Source organism: Bombus pyrosoma, linkage group LG16 (assembly GCF_014825855.1).
Source record: "Bombus pyrosoma isolate SC7728 linkage group LG16, ASM1482585v1, whole genome shotgun sequence".
NCBI lineage: Eukaryota > Metazoa > Arthropoda > Insecta > Hymenoptera > Apidae > Bombus > Bombus pyrosoma.
This window is the reverse complement of record NC_057785.1, coordinates 4,808,538-4,827,874: the sequence shown is the minus strand read 5'-3', so window position 1 is coordinate 4,827,874 and position 19,337 is coordinate 4,808,538. Positions and strand designations below refer to the sequence as shown.

The 19,337-nt window shown below is 34.3% G+C and overlaps 6 protein-coding genes across 9 annotated transcripts; 4 read left to right on the top strand and 2 right to left on the bottom strand.

Annotated features, from left to right (window-relative positions):
* Position 1: 1 nt before the first annotated feature.
* On the bottom strand, positions 2–1,006 carry LOC122576308 (ARL14 effector protein). The gene is made up of 3 exons (XM_043746425.1): positions 684–1,006; positions 358–620; positions 2–287 (listed from the first exon to the last, which is right to left on the bottom strand). The coding sequence occupies exons 1-3, from the start codon at positions 756–758 to the stop codon at positions 203–205; spliced, it is 423 nt and encodes a 140-aa protein (XP_043602360.1). The 5' UTR covers positions 759–1,006; the 3' UTR covers positions 2–202.
* Positions 1,007–1,190: 184 nt separating this feature from the next.
* Positions 1,191–6,281, top strand: LOC122576297 (probable ATP-dependent RNA helicase kurz). 2 transcript variants are annotated; one of them, XM_043746386.1, is made up of 16 exons: positions 1,191–1,405; positions 1,473–1,652; positions 1,723–2,004; positions 2,058–2,663; positions 2,735–3,086; positions 3,166–3,439; positions 3,698–3,884; positions 3,961–4,193; positions 4,263–4,486; positions 4,574–4,819; positions 4,900–5,089; positions 5,165–5,305; positions 5,374–5,577; positions 5,645–5,863; positions 5,927–6,024; positions 6,102–6,281. In XM_043746386.1, exons 1-16 carry the CDS (start codon positions 1,331–1,333, stop codon positions 6,176–6,178), a joined length of 3,588 nt encoding a protein of 1,195 aa, XP_043602321.1. In that variant the 5' UTR covers positions 1,191–1,330; the 3' UTR covers positions 6,179–6,281. The 2 variants fall into 2 exon arrangements, with proteins under 2 accessions (XP_043602321.1, XP_043602322.1); XM_043746387.1 differs by lacking the exon at positions 1,191–1,405 and having other exon boundaries at positions 1,514–1,652; positions 1,739–2,004.
* LOC122576304 (thioredoxin-related transmembrane protein 2 homolog) lies at positions 6,267–8,681 on the bottom strand. 3 transcript variants are annotated; one of them, XM_043746411.1, is made up of 6 exons: positions 8,564–8,681; positions 7,653–7,883; positions 7,386–7,566; positions 7,132–7,318; positions 6,857–7,052; positions 6,267–6,784 (listed from the first exon to the last, which is right to left on the bottom strand). In XM_043746411.1, exons 2-6 carry the CDS (start codon positions 7,794–7,796, stop codon positions 6,686–6,688), a joined length of 807 nt encoding a protein of 268 aa, XP_043602346.1. In that variant the 5' UTR covers positions 7,797–7,883; positions 8,564–8,681; the 3' UTR covers positions 6,267–6,685. The 3 variants fall into 3 exon arrangements, with proteins under 3 accessions (XP_043602346.1, XP_043602347.1, XP_043602348.1); XM_043746412.1 differs by lacking the exon at positions 8,564–8,681 and adding an exon at positions 7,992–8,133; XM_043746413.1 differs by lacking the exon at positions 8,564–8,681 and having other exon boundaries at positions 6,267–6,796; positions 7,653–8,142.
* A 223-nt stretch (positions 8,682–8,904) lies between these two features.
* On the top strand, positions 8,905–10,636 carry LOC122576303 (N(4)-(Beta-N-acetylglucosaminyl)-L-asparaginase). The gene is made up of 5 exons (XM_043746410.1): positions 8,905–9,049; positions 9,113–9,269; positions 9,345–9,570; positions 9,723–10,021; positions 10,289–10,636. The coding sequence occupies exons 1-5, from the start codon at positions 8,920–8,922 to the stop codon at positions 10,539–10,541; spliced, it is 1,065 nt and encodes a 354-aa protein (XP_043602345.1). The 5' UTR covers positions 8,905–8,919; the 3' UTR covers positions 10,542–10,636.
* Positions 10,637–11,036: 400 nt separating this feature from the next.
* Positions 11,037–12,656, top strand: LOC122576685 (protein Red). Its single transcript, XM_043747344.1, has 2 exons — positions 11,037–11,528; positions 11,598–12,656. The coding sequence occupies exons 1-2, from the start codon at positions 11,037–11,039 to the stop codon at positions 12,654–12,656; spliced, it is 1,551 nt and encodes a 516-aa protein (XP_043603279.1).
* A 649-nt stretch (positions 12,657–13,305) lies between these two features.
* Positions 13,306–19,337, top strand: LOC122576299 (cytosolic 10-formyltetrahydrofolate dehydrogenase). Its single transcript, XM_043746396.1, has 8 exons — positions 13,306–14,200; positions 14,478–14,530; positions 14,929–15,070; positions 15,145–15,379; positions 15,749–16,428; positions 16,518–16,932; positions 17,042–17,700; positions 17,802–19,337. Exons 3-8 carry the CDS (start codon positions 14,935–14,937, stop codon positions 18,377–18,379), a joined length of 2,703 nt encoding a protein of 900 aa, XP_043602331.1. The 5' UTR covers positions 13,306–14,200; positions 14,478–14,530; positions 14,929–14,934; the 3' UTR covers positions 18,380–19,337.

Genomic DNA, 19,337 nt, shown 5'->3' with positions numbered 1-19,337 from the left:
GTACACTTGTATACCAGTTTTTATGTTATGATTATTCTAGTTCTAATACATATAACTTATATAATATTAGTAAAATAAAATAATACACGGTCTGAAACTCGATGAAGAACTTGGTGAAATTCCTCTCTTTCCCTGTGTAGCACAGCCATAGAGTTTTTATAAATACAGTACAATCATATTGTAGATTAAAAGACTTGAAATTTCAAGATTCTTTTAATAAAGGATTTTTTATGATGTTATCGCTGCCTTCATTTTCTATTGACTCGTACGTCCACTTGCGATTATTCCTAGTGAAAGAACTGTACTTAGTACTAGCTTGTGAAGGTTAGGTTTATCTAGCACTCTTTTATGCCAAACCTGCATTCGTGGCTACACTTTGGCGAAGAACATTTGATGCAAGGAAGATGACATCCTGCACAATTCAAATTTAAACAGTCACACAAATCATCTCCTGTTTGAATATATATGCCATTTTCATTGTACAAAGCGTGTCTTTTGTTGCCTTGGTATAGTCGTCTATGAAGCTTTCGTTTCTCCCTTTCACTGTGTTCTGGATCGAAATTTCGCAGGAATTTTTTCGTCACGCTGTCTACTGCTTTCTGACGTGATCCTCGAGTTCTCTGTAGCAGCATAGGTTATAAAGATGTGATAAAATTAGAATACATATTAATCCATTAACTTACTCGTTGAGTAGGTGGAGTAGATTCTATCAGCGGCTGCGAGGGTGTTTCACTAGAATTCGAGTTGCCTGAATCCATATCTCACATTTGAATTTCAATAAAATATATTTGCAGCAATACTTAGTAAGTTTTGAACTACATAACCTCTACCATATAGATTATGTTTCTGAAAACTTAATTTGAAGATTATATATAAGCATAAATGTTTATACTTATGAAAAATACATGATGTAATTAAAAAATTGTTTGCTTTTTCTGTAATCAATTCTTTCGTGTTTAATTAGCGATTAATAAAAATAAGATACAGTTTATTGTAATAACATGCTTTCGCGCTGCATCAGTGATATCTGTTAAGATTACGAGAAAATATTTTTTTATTTATCAATCTGATCTTACCGATTGCGGATACTGTTACCGACCTATGATAAACTATCGTAGACATCAATTATAAGCAGTTATACATGCTTCATAAAAAAAGAGCTAGATGTCATCCTTTAGCTGAAGCACATGGTTAAAATCAACATAACCAAAGTAACAATGTGCAAATCTAAATAAAATATAAGATCAATCAATGATCACAAAAATTCAAATTTGTTGAGAAACAGAACGCATTACTTTACGTACGTTTGTATTCAAGTGTAAAAGTAAAAATGGGAAGGAAAAAATATAATTGGAAGGCGAGAAATATCCCAGAAGTTGAAATTGACAATTCTACGACTAAAAAGGTATTTCCGTATAATATCATATCCAAAAAATAGTGAATAACATTTAATGATACTCTTCTTTGAATAGATTCCTATAGACATAAAATATCGTGAAGATAATTACGATAACTGTAACGCGTTAGTTCTCCCAAATGAGAAAAGAAGAACAAAGAGCAAAGTTAAGAAAGTCACTACTACACGGTTGTTATCTAAGAAACGTAGAAAACAATTAGAGAAAGTTATAGAAAAGAAGAAGAAAAAGATACGTGTAAGTTATAATATAGAATTACTTTTTTCTCTTTGAGTATTCATTTTGCATATATTCTAACCTTAAACAGAGGACTGAACTTTTAGAGGAATTGGGGAAAGTTCAAGCACCGCAGGAAGAACTGAAGCAATATATATCTTTGACCAGTGTACAAACTAAAGGACTGAAACGTCACTTTAGAGAAATGCAATTACCTGTTAAGGAACATATGATCAAATCAAATAATGAAAATGAAGACACGTCAGAAGCACCCGTAAATGCTATTAAAGGTAGCAAGAAGAGAAGGATGGCAATTTTAACACAACAAAAAGCACAGGATGCTGTTTCAGATCCAAACATCATTGGATTTGATGTAAGTTAATGATATTAAAAGTTAATGCAAAAACTAATGATTATTTATTATAGGAACCTAGCAATAGTGAATCTGAATCTAATTCTGAGGACAATGAAGACAGAGAGGAGAAAGATACAGCAGAAACTTCAGAAGAAAATGAAAATATTCCAAACAAAGAAGATAATATTGTAGAGAATAATATAATAAAAAGTACTGTGGAAGAACAGGAAAAGCCAATCGAAAACCAAACCACTATAAGTAAAGAATTGTTAAAACCACAGCAGCCAATAGAAAGAACGCCTGCCACGTTTGTAATACTGGAAAGGAAACCAGAAATCCAAGCAGCTAGATTAAAGTTGCCAGTGGTAGCAGAAGAACAAGCTATAATAGAAACAATTAATGAAAATCCTGTAGTAATAATCACTGGTGAAACGGGAAGTGGTAAAACAACTCAGGTACCCCAATTTCTCTATGAAGCTGGCTATGCTCAAGAAAAGGTAATTGGAATAACAGAACCTAGAAGAGTAGCAGCTATATCTATGAGCAAACGTGTCGCCGAAGAGATGAATCTCACTGAAGAAGAAGTTTCTTATTTGATTCGTTTTGAAGGGAATGTTACATCAGGGACAAAAGTCAAATTTATGACTGATGGCGTATTATTAAAAGAAATACAGAGCGTATGTAATCATCTAGGTAAATTAAACAAAATACTTTGAGATAATTGTAATCAAGATTTTAAATATTTTAGGATTTTTTACTAACGAAATATTCGATAATCATCCTCGACGAAGCGCACGAACGTAGTGTGTATACTGATATTCTGATAGGCTTGCTATCACGAATTGTACCACTTCGAAATAAAAGGAAGAATCCTCTGAAGCTCGTGATCATGTCAGCCACTTTACGCGTGGAGGAATTTGTAGAAAATAGTAAATTGTTCAAAACGAAACCGCCAGTATTAACAGTGGAATCGAGACAGTTTCCTGTTACAATACATTTTAATAAAAGGACAAGCATCAATTACGTTTCTGATGCTCTAAAGAAAGCCATAAAAATACATACTCGCCTTCCCGATGGTGGAATCTTAATATTTTTAACAGGTATATATTTTTTCAACCTGGGATTATTTCTAGAGCTTATAATGTTGTTATTTTAAAAATGTATATCGTTAAAATTTAGGGCAACGGGAAGTAAATTATGTAGTACGTAAATTACGCAGAGCTTTTTCCATGAAGAATAAAAAGGAAATTGCAAACAAGATGAAAGAACCACAGAAGACTAATGATTCTTCAAGGAAAGAGGATGATATAAAAAACAACAGTGATAATGAGGACAAGAGTGATAATAGTGATGGCGATGATGATGATGATGATTTTCGTTGCAAGGAAGCTATTCGTTACAACAAATTACGACAAAAGAAGAAAGTTCAATTACCAAATATTAACCTGGATGAGTACGTAAGAAAATATAACAGTAATTCTTCCAGTTTCTTTATAGTTAGATACGGATATTTTTGGTAGATTTTCCAAGGTTTCAAAAATTTACAAAATGCACATAATGTATAAAAATATACAAAATATCCAAAGTAAAGTACTTATTATGTAGTAGATAAAACAAATTCTTATTTAGGTTCCATTTCTTTATATATTTATAAAAATATGTAATTGAATAAATATCCGCAGTTTAATTAAAATTATGTATCAATTTCTAGCTACTCTGTGATTCCTACCGATGACACTCACGAAGATTTAATTGGCGCAGAAGATGACGAAGAAATACAATTAGACGAGGATGAAGATGAAGATGACGACGTAATTGACTTAAAAGCTTGTGTAGATGCACAACCATTGTGGGTTTTACCATTATATTCTCTGCTTCAGAGCCACAAACAAGCAAGGGTAATTAGGAAATTTTGAGAATAATTCACAAAAAGGGCAAGTGGGGAAGATAGTATTAAAAGTCTCTAATCCTTAGGTATTCGAGCCGCCCCCAGAAGGACACCGTTTATGTGTAGTATCAACAAACGTAGCAGAAACTTCTTTAACTATACCTAACATAAAGTATGTAGTAGACTGTGGACGTTGTAAAACGAGAATGTACGATAAAGTAACTGGAGTAAGCACATACAGAATCTGCTATACTAGCAAGGCATCTGCTAATCAACGAGCAGGGAGAGCTGGTAGAACTGGTCCTGGACATTGTTACAGGTACTTATATCAATATACAATTTTGGAATCATTGAGAGATCTAATTTCCCTATTGGATATTGTTTACAGGTTGTACTCTTCAGCAGTGTTCAATGATCAGTTTGAACAGTTTAGTCAATCAGAGATTCAAAAGAAACCTGTGGATGATCTACTGTTACAGATGAAAGTCATGAATATTGATAAGGTTGTTAATTTCCCATTCCCAACTCCACCGGATACTATACAATTACAAATTGCTGAAAAAAGATTGATGATACTTGGAGCTTTACAACAACAAACTTCAGGCAAAGAAGGTATTAACAACTATAGTTATTTAAGTTAAACCACTAATTTAATTATTATCGGTTACTTATTCTTTACTATACTTATTTTTTATTTAGGTTCCTATAGTGCAAAAGTAACGCCACTCGGTCGCAGTATCGCTGCATTTCCAGTTGCTCCCCGTTATGGAAAGATGTTGGCTCTCTCTCATCAATATGACCTTCTGCAGTATACAGTGTGTATGGTGGCTGCACTTTCTGTCCAAGAAGTATTGATGGAAGCATTCGATATGGACGGCGATTCTCGAAATAAATGGTTGCAAATGAGGCGCTTCTGGGCTGGCACCGGAAATAGCTTACTTCTTGGTAATTAGAATTTAAAAAAGTTAGAATAATATTAAAAAATGAAGATTATATTAACGCAGTGAAATGTATTCTATACAAAGGCGATCCGATGGTCTTAATTAGGGCTGTGGGAAGTGCAGAATATGCTGGAACTAAAGGGAGATTACTTCCTTTTTGCGAAGAGCATGGTTTGCGACACAAAGCAATTGTGGAAATTCGAAAGCTCCGGCAGCAGCTAACGAACGAAATTAATTTGAATATTGTGGATTTGAATCTCACTATTAACCCACAGTACGCATTGCAGAATGTAATTGAATTACATTTTACGTTTAATAAATTCCTCTCCTAATGACAATTTTAATTTAGGATGAAACCTCCAGTCGATATAGAAGCCAAATTACTCAGGCAAATAGTCCTTGCAGGAATGGCTGATCAAGTTGCAAGAAAAGTGATGCCAGATGAAGTTAATGAAGATCAAGATAAAGCTAAATGGAAATACGCTTACAAGTAAGATATCAAAGACTCCTTGATCATTTAAATCATAGCCGAATGTAATTATATAATCTTTTATCCAGAACCACAGATATGGAGGATCCAGTATTCATACATTCCTCATGTGTTCTTCGAAAAACCTGCCCTGAATGGGTAGTTTATCAGGAAATATACGAGACGAATAAAATGTACATGCGTGGTGTTACAGCTATAGAAGCCGAATGGTTACCTAAATTTGCTCCATCTCTATGTCAGCTTGGAGAACCTTTGACTGATCCACCACCAAGGTCTCTTACTCCTAACCTTACTTCTCTTTTTAATACATAAATTGCTTATATCAATGTATTTGTGTAGGTATGATCCAGAAACTGGGAAGGTAATGTGCAGTATGGCAGGAACATTTGGAAGAGCAGGTTGGAAGTTACCAGTAATGGATGTGGAGTACCCACTATCCGTAGATGGAGTTAAATGGTTTGCATGTTTCCTTTTAGAAGGAAAAGTGTGTCCAAAATTGAAACAATTCGTTCCTTCATTGTTATCGACTCCCCAAAGTATTAACAAGACATGGGCTAAGTAAGATTTGAAATACATGAAGCTACTCGACATTGAATTAACAATTTTATATGATTATTTTAGATTAATACCACGAACACAGGAAATGACGCAATTATTGCTGTCTCGTGGAATTATGTCAAGAGGACAATTACTAGAAACTTGGAAAGTAGATAAAAATTGTAAGTACATGTTTTATAGCATGTACATAGCTATAGGGTCGGAGTAAATACTAAAAATGATTCATTATTAATTTCAGTCCTTCTGTCTGCTTATCAGAAATGGTTACCAGAATCAGCTCATGGACACGTTATGCTCATTTGGCCACCTGTATGACAAATTTAGTATCTGACCCTGTATTCACGAATTGTATGTATATTTTACATACCCGAATTTTGTAATATACAATTATTTAATACAGTAATATATTTCAACAACAGTTTATTCAATGAAACTGCAATGTCGCATACGATCTAGATTAACTAGATTAACTAGATCAACTAGAAGCTCTGTTTTGGTTTTTCATGAATTCATACACGTGGCACTTTATGTATCATTCCATTTCAATGATTGTAATAACAACTACTCGCTTTTAATAAATTACTATCTTAAATCTACATTAATATCCGATATCCACTAATAGAACACAGTGGTGCATAAAATGCATACAATGATAGAAAGTATAATGAATATTTACAAATCTTTTGCAGTTTTGCTATAAATGAAAATTTGCGCGTGATACTAAACGTCCATTATTCTACACAGTAGAAGTAATTTTCATTTGAAATCGTTGGCAGTGCTATGACATCAGTAATTCAACAAAGTTTGGAAATGTTAATTAGGTCATTCTGCTTTTACTGCTTTCTTCTCTCTTCTTTTAATCGGATTTTTTTTGCAATCTCTGTACACATTGTTCAGATCGAAAGCTGCCTTTATATTATCCTAAAAAAGCAACTATTTTTGTTTGATACATACTTTAACGTTTTCAACTATAAGAAACCCTATCATACATACCAATGAAAAAAGAAATTTAACTAGTTTGCCCTTATGATCTGCGTATGGACGTCTTTGTACTTCTTTCCCTTCCTTAAATAAAATTAAGGTGGGAAGCTGTTTGCTAGTGCTAGCATCGCTTATGTGGTACTTCACTGCAGCATCTGGATACCTCCCTATATCTACTTTTCCGAATTTCAAATTTTCCAAAGCGTATCTACAAATCCACTAAATATTACTTTCAATGAAAGGTTGTATAGCGATAAATAATGCATAAGTAATCAATCATTACGAACTCTGCCGAAAGCTCGGAGAATATAGGTGCAAAGTTGACGCAAGCTGGGTTCCATGCTGTGTAAAACGCAACTAACCAAACGATTCTCGTGTCACGGTGCAATTCCTCCTGCAATCCGTTTGCACCTCGTAAATACGTTACTTTCTCTGGACCTTGGTATGTTGGTTCAGGAAATACTAGACCGCATACTGTAATTATTAAATCATGTAATAACATTCATATGAAGAATAACTACAATATCAAGTCAACACATACAGATGAATACAATAGCAAATATTATTCCCATACGTATATCTGCGTAAAACCAAAGAATCAGATTGGCAACTTTAGTATATACAAAGCTGGATGATAAGTAGCTTATCATAGTTACACTTCCAGTCTTCCTTGTTCTTATCATTATGACTATCATAAGAAAAAACAGAATCTCTGTCTCTCTCTGAAACAAAAATATATCTAGTATGAAATATATATTCTATACGCATAGCATAATAAACTGTTTGTCTTTATATTTAAATAACTTACCCCATCAAGTTCGCACTCAGCTTGTGCAAATACATAGTTACATACAAATGGAACACGTTTGGAGACAATATATGAGAGACTGAGTAAAATGTTTATAAAATAATAGGGCTTCAACAGAAGTCGCAAGTCTTTTTTTAAAGGCATTTTCTCTCTTTAAATGATCTGTGTATAGGTTATGTTTGCTGATTAGGATAACAGCAGCTCCAAGTTTCGTGGAAAGATACTTTTATCCTATTTAATTATATGTAGAACGAGTTTCAATTAATTTATAAATATATTCTGAATAATTTGTTATAATTCAATTTTTTCCTTGATAACAATAGACGAAGCAACAATTACAATTTGCTCATGTCAACGAACCCTTCCATGTTTAGATGAACTTCAAAATATTATCAAGACTGTTTCATATAATTTCCTTATCGAATACAATACAAAATTATGAGAAGAACGAGTATAAACGAAGCATGATCTCACTTTAAGGAATTAAATGGTAAATTAGCGACATAAGTAAATCGGTTGTCTCATTGGTCGACAAATTATAATAATACAAATCAAGCGAAATAAGTCATCTAGAATTTCCCTATTATTTAATTAAATTATTTTAATGCGTGATATTACATTTTCCAATTATTTTTTTCATAATAATTTTTCTCAATAATGAATTCTCATAATAATTATTAGTAACAGCATTTGAAAGAAATTAAATTGTTTTTCTAAACTACTACTATTTAATATAAATAATTCCTTATTATTAATTTTCCATTAACCTTTTGTAATTAGTGCGATTTAGATAAGTCTTGTTAATCATGAAAAGTAAATAAATTAATTAATAATCGTATTCGATAAATTTCTATGTATCAGACGAAACTGTACTACATAGGAAAATGCATTATAGATAAGATACGACTTACGATTAATCATAACACATTCATTGGACTCAATATCTCAAAATTTTCCATAAGAGGGGATAAAGTTTTATATTTTAATGCAATATAGTGCAACACGAACATATAGACACGTATATGCTTACATTTCTAGAACGATCTAAATAATTATTACATAAATTTGCATAAGAATGATACATTTGTTATGTTTACAATAGGTCTAACACAGTTCAATAATATTTGAAAATTATTAATACTCTGTTCTTGAGAAGCACTACATAGCCTGACATCAGAGAGATATATCCCCACTTTTTCTGTGAACAAAGATCATCTACTCTCAAATGCTCCATACTCATCAATAGCTTTTGAACTAAACTTCAAATATGAAGTCCTTATTGATTGTATATTTGACTGCATACGTTTGGTTAACATTTTGTCAAGAAGCTTCAGCCTCTAATAAGAGTATTCCTCTGGTAGTCATTACCTGGGATTATAAGGATGCAGCACAAAGAGGTAATTACACATTTCTATCTTTAAAAAGATAGGAACAATATTATAATGATAATTTCTTTTCAGCATGGAATGTTTTGAACAATGAGAAAAGGAGTGCCTTGGATGCAATAGAAGAAAGTTGCAGTGTTTGTGAAGAGCAAAGATGCAGGAAAACTGTAGGATATGGAGGCAGTCCGGATGAATCTGGAGAAACAACTCTGGATGCTCTAATCATGGATGGGTATATTTTTCATTCATTTACATATATATTCTAAGCAAAATATTGTTTCTAATTGAATTATTTGCCCAAAAATAGAGTAACAATGGATGTGGGTGGTGTAGGACTATTAAGAAATGTGAAAAATGCCATTTCAGTTGCTCGTAAAGTTTTAGAAAACACCAAACATTCTTTGCTTGGTGGAGAACTGGCTACAAAATTTGCTGTAGAGATGGGATTCAAGGAAGAACCTTTACAGACAGAAGAATCAAAGAAAATGTGGTTGGATTGGAAATCAAACAACTGTCAACCCAATTATTGGAAGGTACACCATTAATCTTCCATCTAGGAAAGAGTCCAAGAAAAGAATATTTTTTTTCAGAAAAGAAGAACCAAAGAAGCTGAAAATAAATCTCATACACATATATTTGTATTATATATAAATGTCCGCCTAAAATGATATATTTACTTTTTCAGAATGTAATTCCGGACCCAAGAAAGTCTTGTGGCCCATATCGTGTAGCAAATATCATGGAAAACAATGTGGAGGAGCATAAATCACATGTGAACGAAGAAAACCACGATACGATTGGAGTTGTAGCTATAGATTTGAATGGACATATAGCAGCAGGTACATCGACGAATGGAGCTAGAAATAAAATCCCTGGCCGCATTGGGGATTCCCCCATAGCTGGTGCAGGCGCATATGCTGATCAAAGGGTTGGTGCGGCAGCTGGAACCGGTGAAGGAGATATAATGATGCGTTTTTTGCCAAGGTAAGAAGGTTATTCAATGAACTATCATAATTAGGTATTTATGTATTTTTAATAAAAATATATACAATATATAATAGAAAAAAGAACTAAATAATTAAAAGATCTAAAGTAAAGTGTTCACTATGATATTTAATAGATGGATAAATTTAGTTTCTATCTCTTTAGTTAGGTTCGTAAAGATATATAATTGTGAAAACATCCACAGTCTAATCAAGATGTACTCTTGTTCAATTATTTGCAATTTTCAGTCTGAGGATATTTTTTTAGTTTCCTGGCTGTAGAGGAAATGCGCCGTGGCGCGACTCCAACTGAAGCTGCCACCACAGCAATTAGAAGGATTGCCGAACATTATCCTACATTCACCGGTGCTGTAATTGCAATAAACAAAGATGGAGAATATGGAGCTGCATGCAACGGAATCACACGCTTCCAACATTACATAGCTAATCCTGAATTAGGACAAGCGATGATGCGTTTTGTTAATTGCATAGATGCCAAATACGAAGTATTTAAAGTCTAGAAAGGAACGATCGTTTCTTTCAATTTCTCATACTTGTACTTATTAGGAAGCATATTCCATGAATGAAATAAAAGTTGAAGAACTGCAAAATATAATATAATATCTATATTATAATATATTGTTATCTGTATTATCTAAAATAAATATTATTTAAAGAAAGAATCAAAAACTAGAATTGCAGTTCTGATCACATAAGATTTAAGAAGATTCAAATTCAAAATACTTGCGGCGCTTTCCGATAGATAGCAGTACTGCTGCGGCGTTTGTTGACGGAGATAACACTTTTTGGATTGTGATATCTGTCGAAACAGTTGAGCGATAAATGTCGATTTCTTCAGAACCAATATTATTCATTTCGCAATACTAGGTGTATATGAGACACATGCTTCAATCTACAATGTTGAAATTTTAATTAGTTTCCGTTTTTTATAGAAATTTAATTGACGTTAATGACCTAACCTCAACATTTTAGAACTCTCATATACAATAATTAAAATGCCAGAAACAACGGAGGAGGACATGGGAATGTCCGTTCGTTTAACGAACGATGACTTTCGAAAATTGTTGATGACACCAAGGGCATCTGTTCCATCTGCAACTCCAGCTTCTATACCTGGGACTGCTAGAGATGCCAACGCAAAGACTGCACAGACACCTAATGTTAGTGGTGGTAGTCGAGCAGAGTTGCGAAGGAAGAAAAAGAGCTTCTATGCCAAACTGAAAAAGCAAGAAGAGGATAAAATGGCAGAATTGGCAGAGAAATATAGAGACAGAGCTAGAGAACGTAGAGATGGTACTAATCAAGACTATCAAGCAGAGGATCCAATGAACAGTGCCAGTGCATATCGAGCAGTTGCACCAGATTTAAAGTCAGGAATGGACGCAGCTGAACGAAGGAGGCAGATGATTCAGCAATCAAAATTCTTGGGTGGTGACATGGAGCATACTCATTTGGTGAAGGGCTTGGATTATGCTCTCCTCCAAAAAGTAAGAATCTACGATAAGAAATTATTTATAAGAATATAAATATATTAAAAAAGATATTTTATTCCACAGGTACGTAGCGAGATAGAAGCAAAGGAACACGAACAAGAGCAAGAAATGGAAAAGTTAGTGAAGCCAAAGGAAAAAAAGGATAAGAAGGAGGGAGAAAAGAAAGATGATGAAATGCAGTTTAAAACCAAGATAGGACGCAACGTTTATAGAACAGTTATGACCATGAAATCCAAACAGATCGAAAGAAACGAATTATTCACTCCTGGCCGTATGGCTTATGTAATAGAATTGGATGACGAAAACACGGATGTAGATATACCAACGACCTTAATCAGAAGCAAGGCAGATGTGCCCACCATAGATAATACCCCTACCTTAACAACAAACGACATTGTAATAAACAAATTGGCACAAATTTTGTCTTATCTTCGCCAAGGCAACCGTCATGGTAAAAAAGGAAAGAAGAATAAGGATGGGAGGTCTAGACCTGATGATATGAATGACATGGATATTGCTCCAAGACCACAGGACGAGAGTATTTATGGAGACATTGGTGACTACGTTCCGACGATTGGTAAGAAGGATCCGAATCAACCAAGGGAAAAGAAAAAGGCTTCTTACTTTGATAAGCCTGAAGGTGGCTTGGACGCGGATGATAAAGCAAACACTCCACAATTACCGAATGTTGCACCTTCCAACTCGGATGGTAATGCTCCAAAGAAAGGAGCGCTTCTTAATAAACTAGCTGCTGAGCCTGAAGGGTATGCAGAATGTTACCCAGGGCTGGACGAGATGCAGGACGCAATAGATGATTCAGATGATGAGGTAGACTATACCAAGATGGATCTTGGCAACAAAAAAGGCCCTATTGGCAGGTGGGATTTTGATACACCTGAAGAGTACAGCGAGTATATGAACAACAAAGAAGCTTTACCAAAAGCGGCATTTCAGTATGGTGTAAAAATGGCTGATGGAAGAAGAACAAGGAAGTATAACAAAGAAAAGAATGAGAAAGCTGAATTGGACAGAGAATGGCAGAAAATTCAAAATATTATGAACAAAAGGAAACCCACTACGGTGTTGGATGGTGCATCAGAATTCAAAGTCCCTAGATATTGAATGTTCGGGTACTTGTATAATCTTGTTCATGATATATATATATATATATGTAGATTATATACAATATATATATATATGTATGTTGTAGTATATATTATATGATTTGTTTATGATTATCACTTGTACAAAATCAGAGATGCAATAAAAGACTGTATAATATTTTTAAAAGTATGTTGTCCCTGATCTCTCTTTATGAAATTGCGTTATTATTATTGCAACTTATAATCGAAGGTTTACATAATTTTTTCATTCATCACGGCTGGAGATCTGAACATTCATGACCTAAAACTGACTAAAACCAGTGCAAAATTGACCATGTAAACATACTGTGACCTATGACCAATTGATAGAGGGGAATCTTTCACTAAAACTGGTTATAGCTAGTTAAGACTTATAATTAATGATAATTTATTTTAAATAAAGCGTCGATTACAACATTCTGACTTATCTAAGATATTGGAAGTGACGTATTTAAGACATTTTAAGATATTGAATTATTTCAAATCGGAACAATAAAGATTTTAATCCTCTTAGACTTAATTCTCTTTATTCTCAGAGGAGGATGATTTCTTTAGACAGCATTTGTTTACAATTTAAATAATAATTGTTTGATCATTCACTGTAATAAAAATATAATAAACAGTTTGAATTTACAAAAGATGTTACTATTGCACCTTAAAGACACGTATTACTTTTAAAATGAACGACTTCTTATCAAATTTATCTTCTTATCAATTACCAAAATTCTTAACATATATCTAGATTTTCAAAATAATAATTAATCAAGCTAATGGTTATTAATTACTATTATCTTAACAAAAACGGAAATACATCGATATTTATAGATATATATTTCGATATAGATAACCGAAAAACATTACCTATCTAAGTGATGGTAAACAATCAAATACAGAAATAGCCAAAATATTATTCGATTTCCCTCCTACTTCCTAAAAATTAAGAATGATTTATCTAGAACTCGAATTTTTTCTATTTGTAACTTCACTAGTCTTTTCTTAAAAAGTTATTCACCTTTTTCGGTAAAGAATTGCTTCTAGAATATTTCATTTCTGGTTTATGTCTTTCGAATAAATTTTTTAAAAACTATTTGCACTGAACATTTCGTAGCTTTTATGTGTATTTTCAGATTTGTTTCAAATTTTACGGTGCTAATGAAATTTCGATACTTTTCGTATAACACGTATAATAACTTGATATTTTGAAACGAGAAATCTCATTGGGAAAATCCATGTGGAAAATCGAAATATAAATATTAAATGATCCGTATAGATAAAGAAAAGAAGAATTAAAAAACGGTTCTTGACCCTGCTGGCTGATACAACCAGCTTATATAAACGTTGTGCGTTTTATCGCGGTTCAGTCAGATAGCCGCAAGTGCCAGCCATTTACCAGCCATCAGTAGCTGAATAGCAGTTGGTGAAGTGAACGCACTTGGACAAAACAGCCGCAGGACCGTCCACGTCGATTTTCTGATGTTGTTTCTAAAAAACTTCTTGTCGATACGTTCCTACGTCGTGAACACAGTAAGCCAATTATATGAAATTTGTAGATACCAATGTCTACACTGCTTTGGTATACGAATAATTCAAATAAATATAAATAGTAGAAAGTAGAATGATAATTCGGTAGCAATACAGCATATAGCATGTTGGAAATATCTCTGGTGATAGTAGATGGTATTGCGTCCATATAATTTTAATAACATGGTAGATAGAAGTAGGAGCCAGGTTTGGTTTTTCTTACTACCTTGTAGCATACTTTCCTTTTGCACAGCTTCCTCACACTGTCTTCTCTTTGCAGTTTGTTTGAAAGTACAGTGAAAGTTAGAAGATATCGTTGAACGCTGGAAATAGGTATGTACAATGGTGTATACTATACTGTATTTGTTACGATGCTTAAATATTTGGTATTGAGTTGGCTGAAGGATAAAGCCCTAGCGAGACGAGTATAACGAAGTCAGTGATTATAGCAATTTTATATATACCTAAAATATGTCACTATTCATTTTTCATTTCTCTATTTATTCTTATTTATATTCGCTGATATAATTTTTTAATTATTGAATTTCCATAGTTTCTATAATCTATAATTAATAAATAGTAATTTGTTAGTTATATAAAACTGATTTTTCTCACAATCCGTATCTCCTCAACATTTTGCTTACATTAATATTTCACTATACTTGTCTCACTAACAACTTAAAATATGTATATCATTAAATGAATGTTAACTAAAGTATTTTGATATTTAGACGGCAATGGCACAACTGAAAGTGGCTATAATTGGCCAGAGCCCCTTCGCAGCCGAGGTCTACAAGCTCTTGAAGCAAAATGGTCATCAGATCACAGGAGTCTTCACCATTCCTGACAAGGCTAACCGGGAGGATCCTCTAGGTAATTAATCCTACAAAAATTATTTACTAATCAGCTCTCTATTTTCCAACATCGTAATAAACATTTTTTTACAGCGACGACAGCAAAAGCTGATAATACTCCAGTCTTCAAGATCAAATCCTGGAGAAGCAAAGGCGTGACCTTGCCGGAAATCCTTGAAATGTATAAAGGAATCGAAGTCGACCTAAATGTTCTTCCATTCTGCAGTCAATTCATCCCCATGGAGGTTATCAATCATCCTCGTCATCGCAGCATATGCTACCATCCATCGATACTGCCGCGACATCGGGGAGCTAGTGCTATTAGTTGGTCAGTTGCTCTGAATTGAAGTAACCATAATATCACTTTACCTGATTGCAGTTGACTAATGTAATAAATGAGAGCGTTCGGTGGTCATTGTGCGATTTTCTAGCCGAACTGGTATTACTTGTGGCGAGAGAGGCGCGTAACAAGACGCTGACAACGTCAATCGAAGCGCGCGCGTATCTTAGAACTGGTTCGACTTCATTATCGGATGCAAAATTATCGCAACACATGATACGTGTTTATTCGTGCCTTTCTCGTATCGGTGAATGCCGATAAAGAAACTGATAAATTGTCGGGCGCCACTACGCAATCATCGTTTTCAATAATACAATTTTCTTGCAAGTAATCATGATCTTCTTATGCTCTCTTTAGGACGTTGATAGAAGGAGATGATACTGCAGGATTCTCCATTTTCTGGGCGGACGATGGCCTTGATACAGGGCCAATTTTACTCCAGAAATCGTGCAAAGTAGAGCCTAATGATACTCTGGACTCTTTGTACAATAACTTCCTGTATCCTGAAGGTATCAAGGCCATGGCGGAGGCTGTGAATCTTGTGGCCAAAGGAACCGCTCCAATGATCCCCCAAACAGTAGAAGGAGCCACTTATGATCCCATGTTGAATAAAAAGGAACTTCAAAAAATAGACTGGGCCAAGTCTGCTAAGAAAGTTCATGACTTCATTCGTGGCTTGAATAGCACTCCAGGTGCGTGGACAACTATCAACGGGGAAGAAGTTCGTCTGTTTGGATCTACCTTGTGGACTGGTGATAAACTACCTGAACACAAGATTGAAGTACATGTGGAAGATAGACTAGGCATCATTCACGAAGGTGGACTGCTAATTAACGCTATTGATAATCACTTTGTCAACGTGGAGAGGATAAAGATTGGGAATAAAACCATTCTTGCCAGCAAATTCGGTCAACAGAGTGAAAATACTACGCTTGAGTTCACCGAAGAAGAGCAGAAGAACGTAGAAACCTTAAAGAGTATCTGGGAGAGTATCCTGAAGACGGACGTTGACGAGGATACTGACTTCTTTGCCTGCGGTATGTGGAAGAGTATTTCTATTAATATTTAAGAATTAAAACTTTATTAATAAAATTTAATTGATTGAATATCTGATATTTTCTTACAGGAGCAGGAAGTATGGACGTTGTGAGGCTGGTAGAGGAGGTCAAAGACAATCTGGGAGTAACTTTGCAGAATATCGATGTTTTCATGGCTCCAGTGTTCATTGAGTTTGCTAACACGGTAATTCTTGCAGCTAGAGGTATCTCTGCTACCAAAGAGATCAAGTATGATGCCGTGGAAATACAAGCAAACAACATGACCTTGAAGTTTCCTAGACAATTGTTCATAAATGGAGAATTTGTGAATGGTAGTCAAAAGCCTTTAGACACGGTTAATCCTCATGATGAGAGTGTTATCTGTTCGGTTGAAACAGCTTCTGTGGAGGATGTGGACAAGGCAGTTAAGGCTGCCAAAAAGGCCTTTGAAGAAGGGGAATGGAGCAAGATCAGCGCCAGGGAGCGTGGAGTTCTTCTTTTCAAGTAAATATTTTCCAAAATTTCCTCTAGTACATCTTTATCTTATAATTTAATGCATTGTTATAATGTTATTATTTTATAATTTATTTTATAATATTTAACATCTTTTCAGATTAGCAGACCTAATGGAGCAACATAAGGAAGAATTAGCTACCATTGAAAGTATAGATTCCGGTGCAGTATATACTTTGGCTCTGAAAACCCATATAGGAATGTCCATAGAGACCTGGAGGTACTTTGCTGGCTGGTGTGACAAAATCCAAGGCTCCACCATACCAATAACTCATGCCAGGCCAAATCGTAATTTAACATTCACGAGAAAGGAGCCCATTGGTGTCTGTGGTCTAGTTACTCCTTGGAATTACCCTCTCATGATGCTCTCCTGGAAAATGGCAGCTTGCCTGGCAGCAGGCAATACTGTAGTAATGAAACCAGCTCAAACTTCACCTTTAACAGCTTTGAAATTCGCAGAGCTAACTATAAGAGCTGGTTTCCCACCTGGAGTTGTTAATATTGTACCAGGGAATGGCACTGAAACTGGAAACGCTATCTGTGAACATCCTTTGATCAGAAAACTAGGCTTCACTGGTTCTACACTGGTTGGACAGTCCATAATGAGGTGTTGTGCGAACAGTAACTTGAAGAAAGTATCTTTAGAACTAGGTGGAAAGAGTCCTTTAGTTATCTTTGAAGATACTGATCTTCAACAGGCAGTCAAAATTGGAATGAGCAGTGTGTTTTTCAACAAGGGAGAAAATTGTATAGCTGCTGGTATAGTATTCAAATAATTAAAAAAGAAATGTTCTTACAAAAACATTATTAGAATTTAAAAGTGACTAAAGATTCGAATACATCTCCTTTCTTTTAAATAGGTCGGCTATTTGTGGAAGAGACAATTCACGACGAATTCGTGAGGAAGGTAGTGGAAGAGACTAAGAAGATCTCCATAGGAAATCCTCTAGATAGAAGCACCGCCCATGGACCACAGAATCACGAAGCACACATGAATAAGCTCTTAAGCTTTGTGAAACGTGGAGTTCAAGAAGGAGCTAAACTAGTTTATGGTGGAAAGAGATTAAACCGCCCAGGCTGGTATTTTGAACCAGCTATCTTCATAGATGTCAAGGATGACATGTACATAGCAAACGAAGAATCTTTCGGCCCTATCATGGTTATCTCCAAGTTCAGATCGAAGAACATGGATGAAATGATTGCTAGGGCTAATAATACAGAGTACGGATTGGCTTCAGGTATCTTAACAAAGGATATCAGCAAAGCTCTAAGATTTGCTGAAAAAATAGAAGCTGGGACAGTGTTTATCAATACATATAACAAGACAGATGTGGCTGCACCTTTTGGTGGTTTCAAAATGTCTGGTTTTGGCAAGGACCTGGGTCAAGAAGCTTTGAACGAATACTTAAAAACGAAGACCGTTACTATAGAATATTAGAAGATGACATTATTAACTTTATCTATTTTCATTGCACTTTTATCTTTCATAATTCATGCACCAAGAACATATATTTGTAAATCCTTGTACCCTTTTTTATTCATATTGAATATATTTTTTAAATGTTTTTGATATTTTCGAGTCTAGAAGATAATCATCGAGTCACAAGATAATCAAGATTTCTCATCTTGAGAAACAGCAAAATCTTGCTCCCACGCAGGCGAGCTACATAAACAGTTTTTACACAAGCCCCTTCTAGTCCCTCTTTCAAAACTCCAGATGCTCCGACGTGCTTTTTTGTATAGAGACAAGTGTGCTCCATTTCTGTGAGTAGTTAGCCGTTATACCATTATTTCCTTCTAAGATCTTTCCATCTATTTTTTCCGCCAATTGATCTATATTCTCAAAGAATCATTTCTTTGTATTCAATGATCATAACAGATAGAATATATTATAAAATGTTTGTTAAGCTAAGCTGCTTATCTGTCTAGTTGTATAACAAAGTATTAACAAAGTGGATTATATAAGTTATTACAGATATATAAATTGCCTCTTATACAATTAAATGTCTTTCTTTTTTTATATTTCATCCTCTTTTTTTTATAAAATTTCTTATTTTAACTTCATATTAAGATAGTTTTCTTTATCCATCAAATACTATAAAATTGAAAAAATTAAGAAAAATAGGCTTGTAATCTTTTTTCGCGTAGTTTTCAATTTCAATATTTTTATTAAAATTATTATTATTTAAAAATTTCTTCAAACAAACCCTAATCCCTTTATCTACTGATAAATTCACCCTAGATGAAGATTCTGTTTAGGATTACCTCGAGTCAAAGAATAAACGCGGAAGGCGTAAAACGTTAGCTTCAGGATAAAGGAAGAAAAACTCCCCGAAGTTAATGGACACGTGTTGCTTCTGTGTACCTGAGGATCCACCTACTAATACAAATCAATG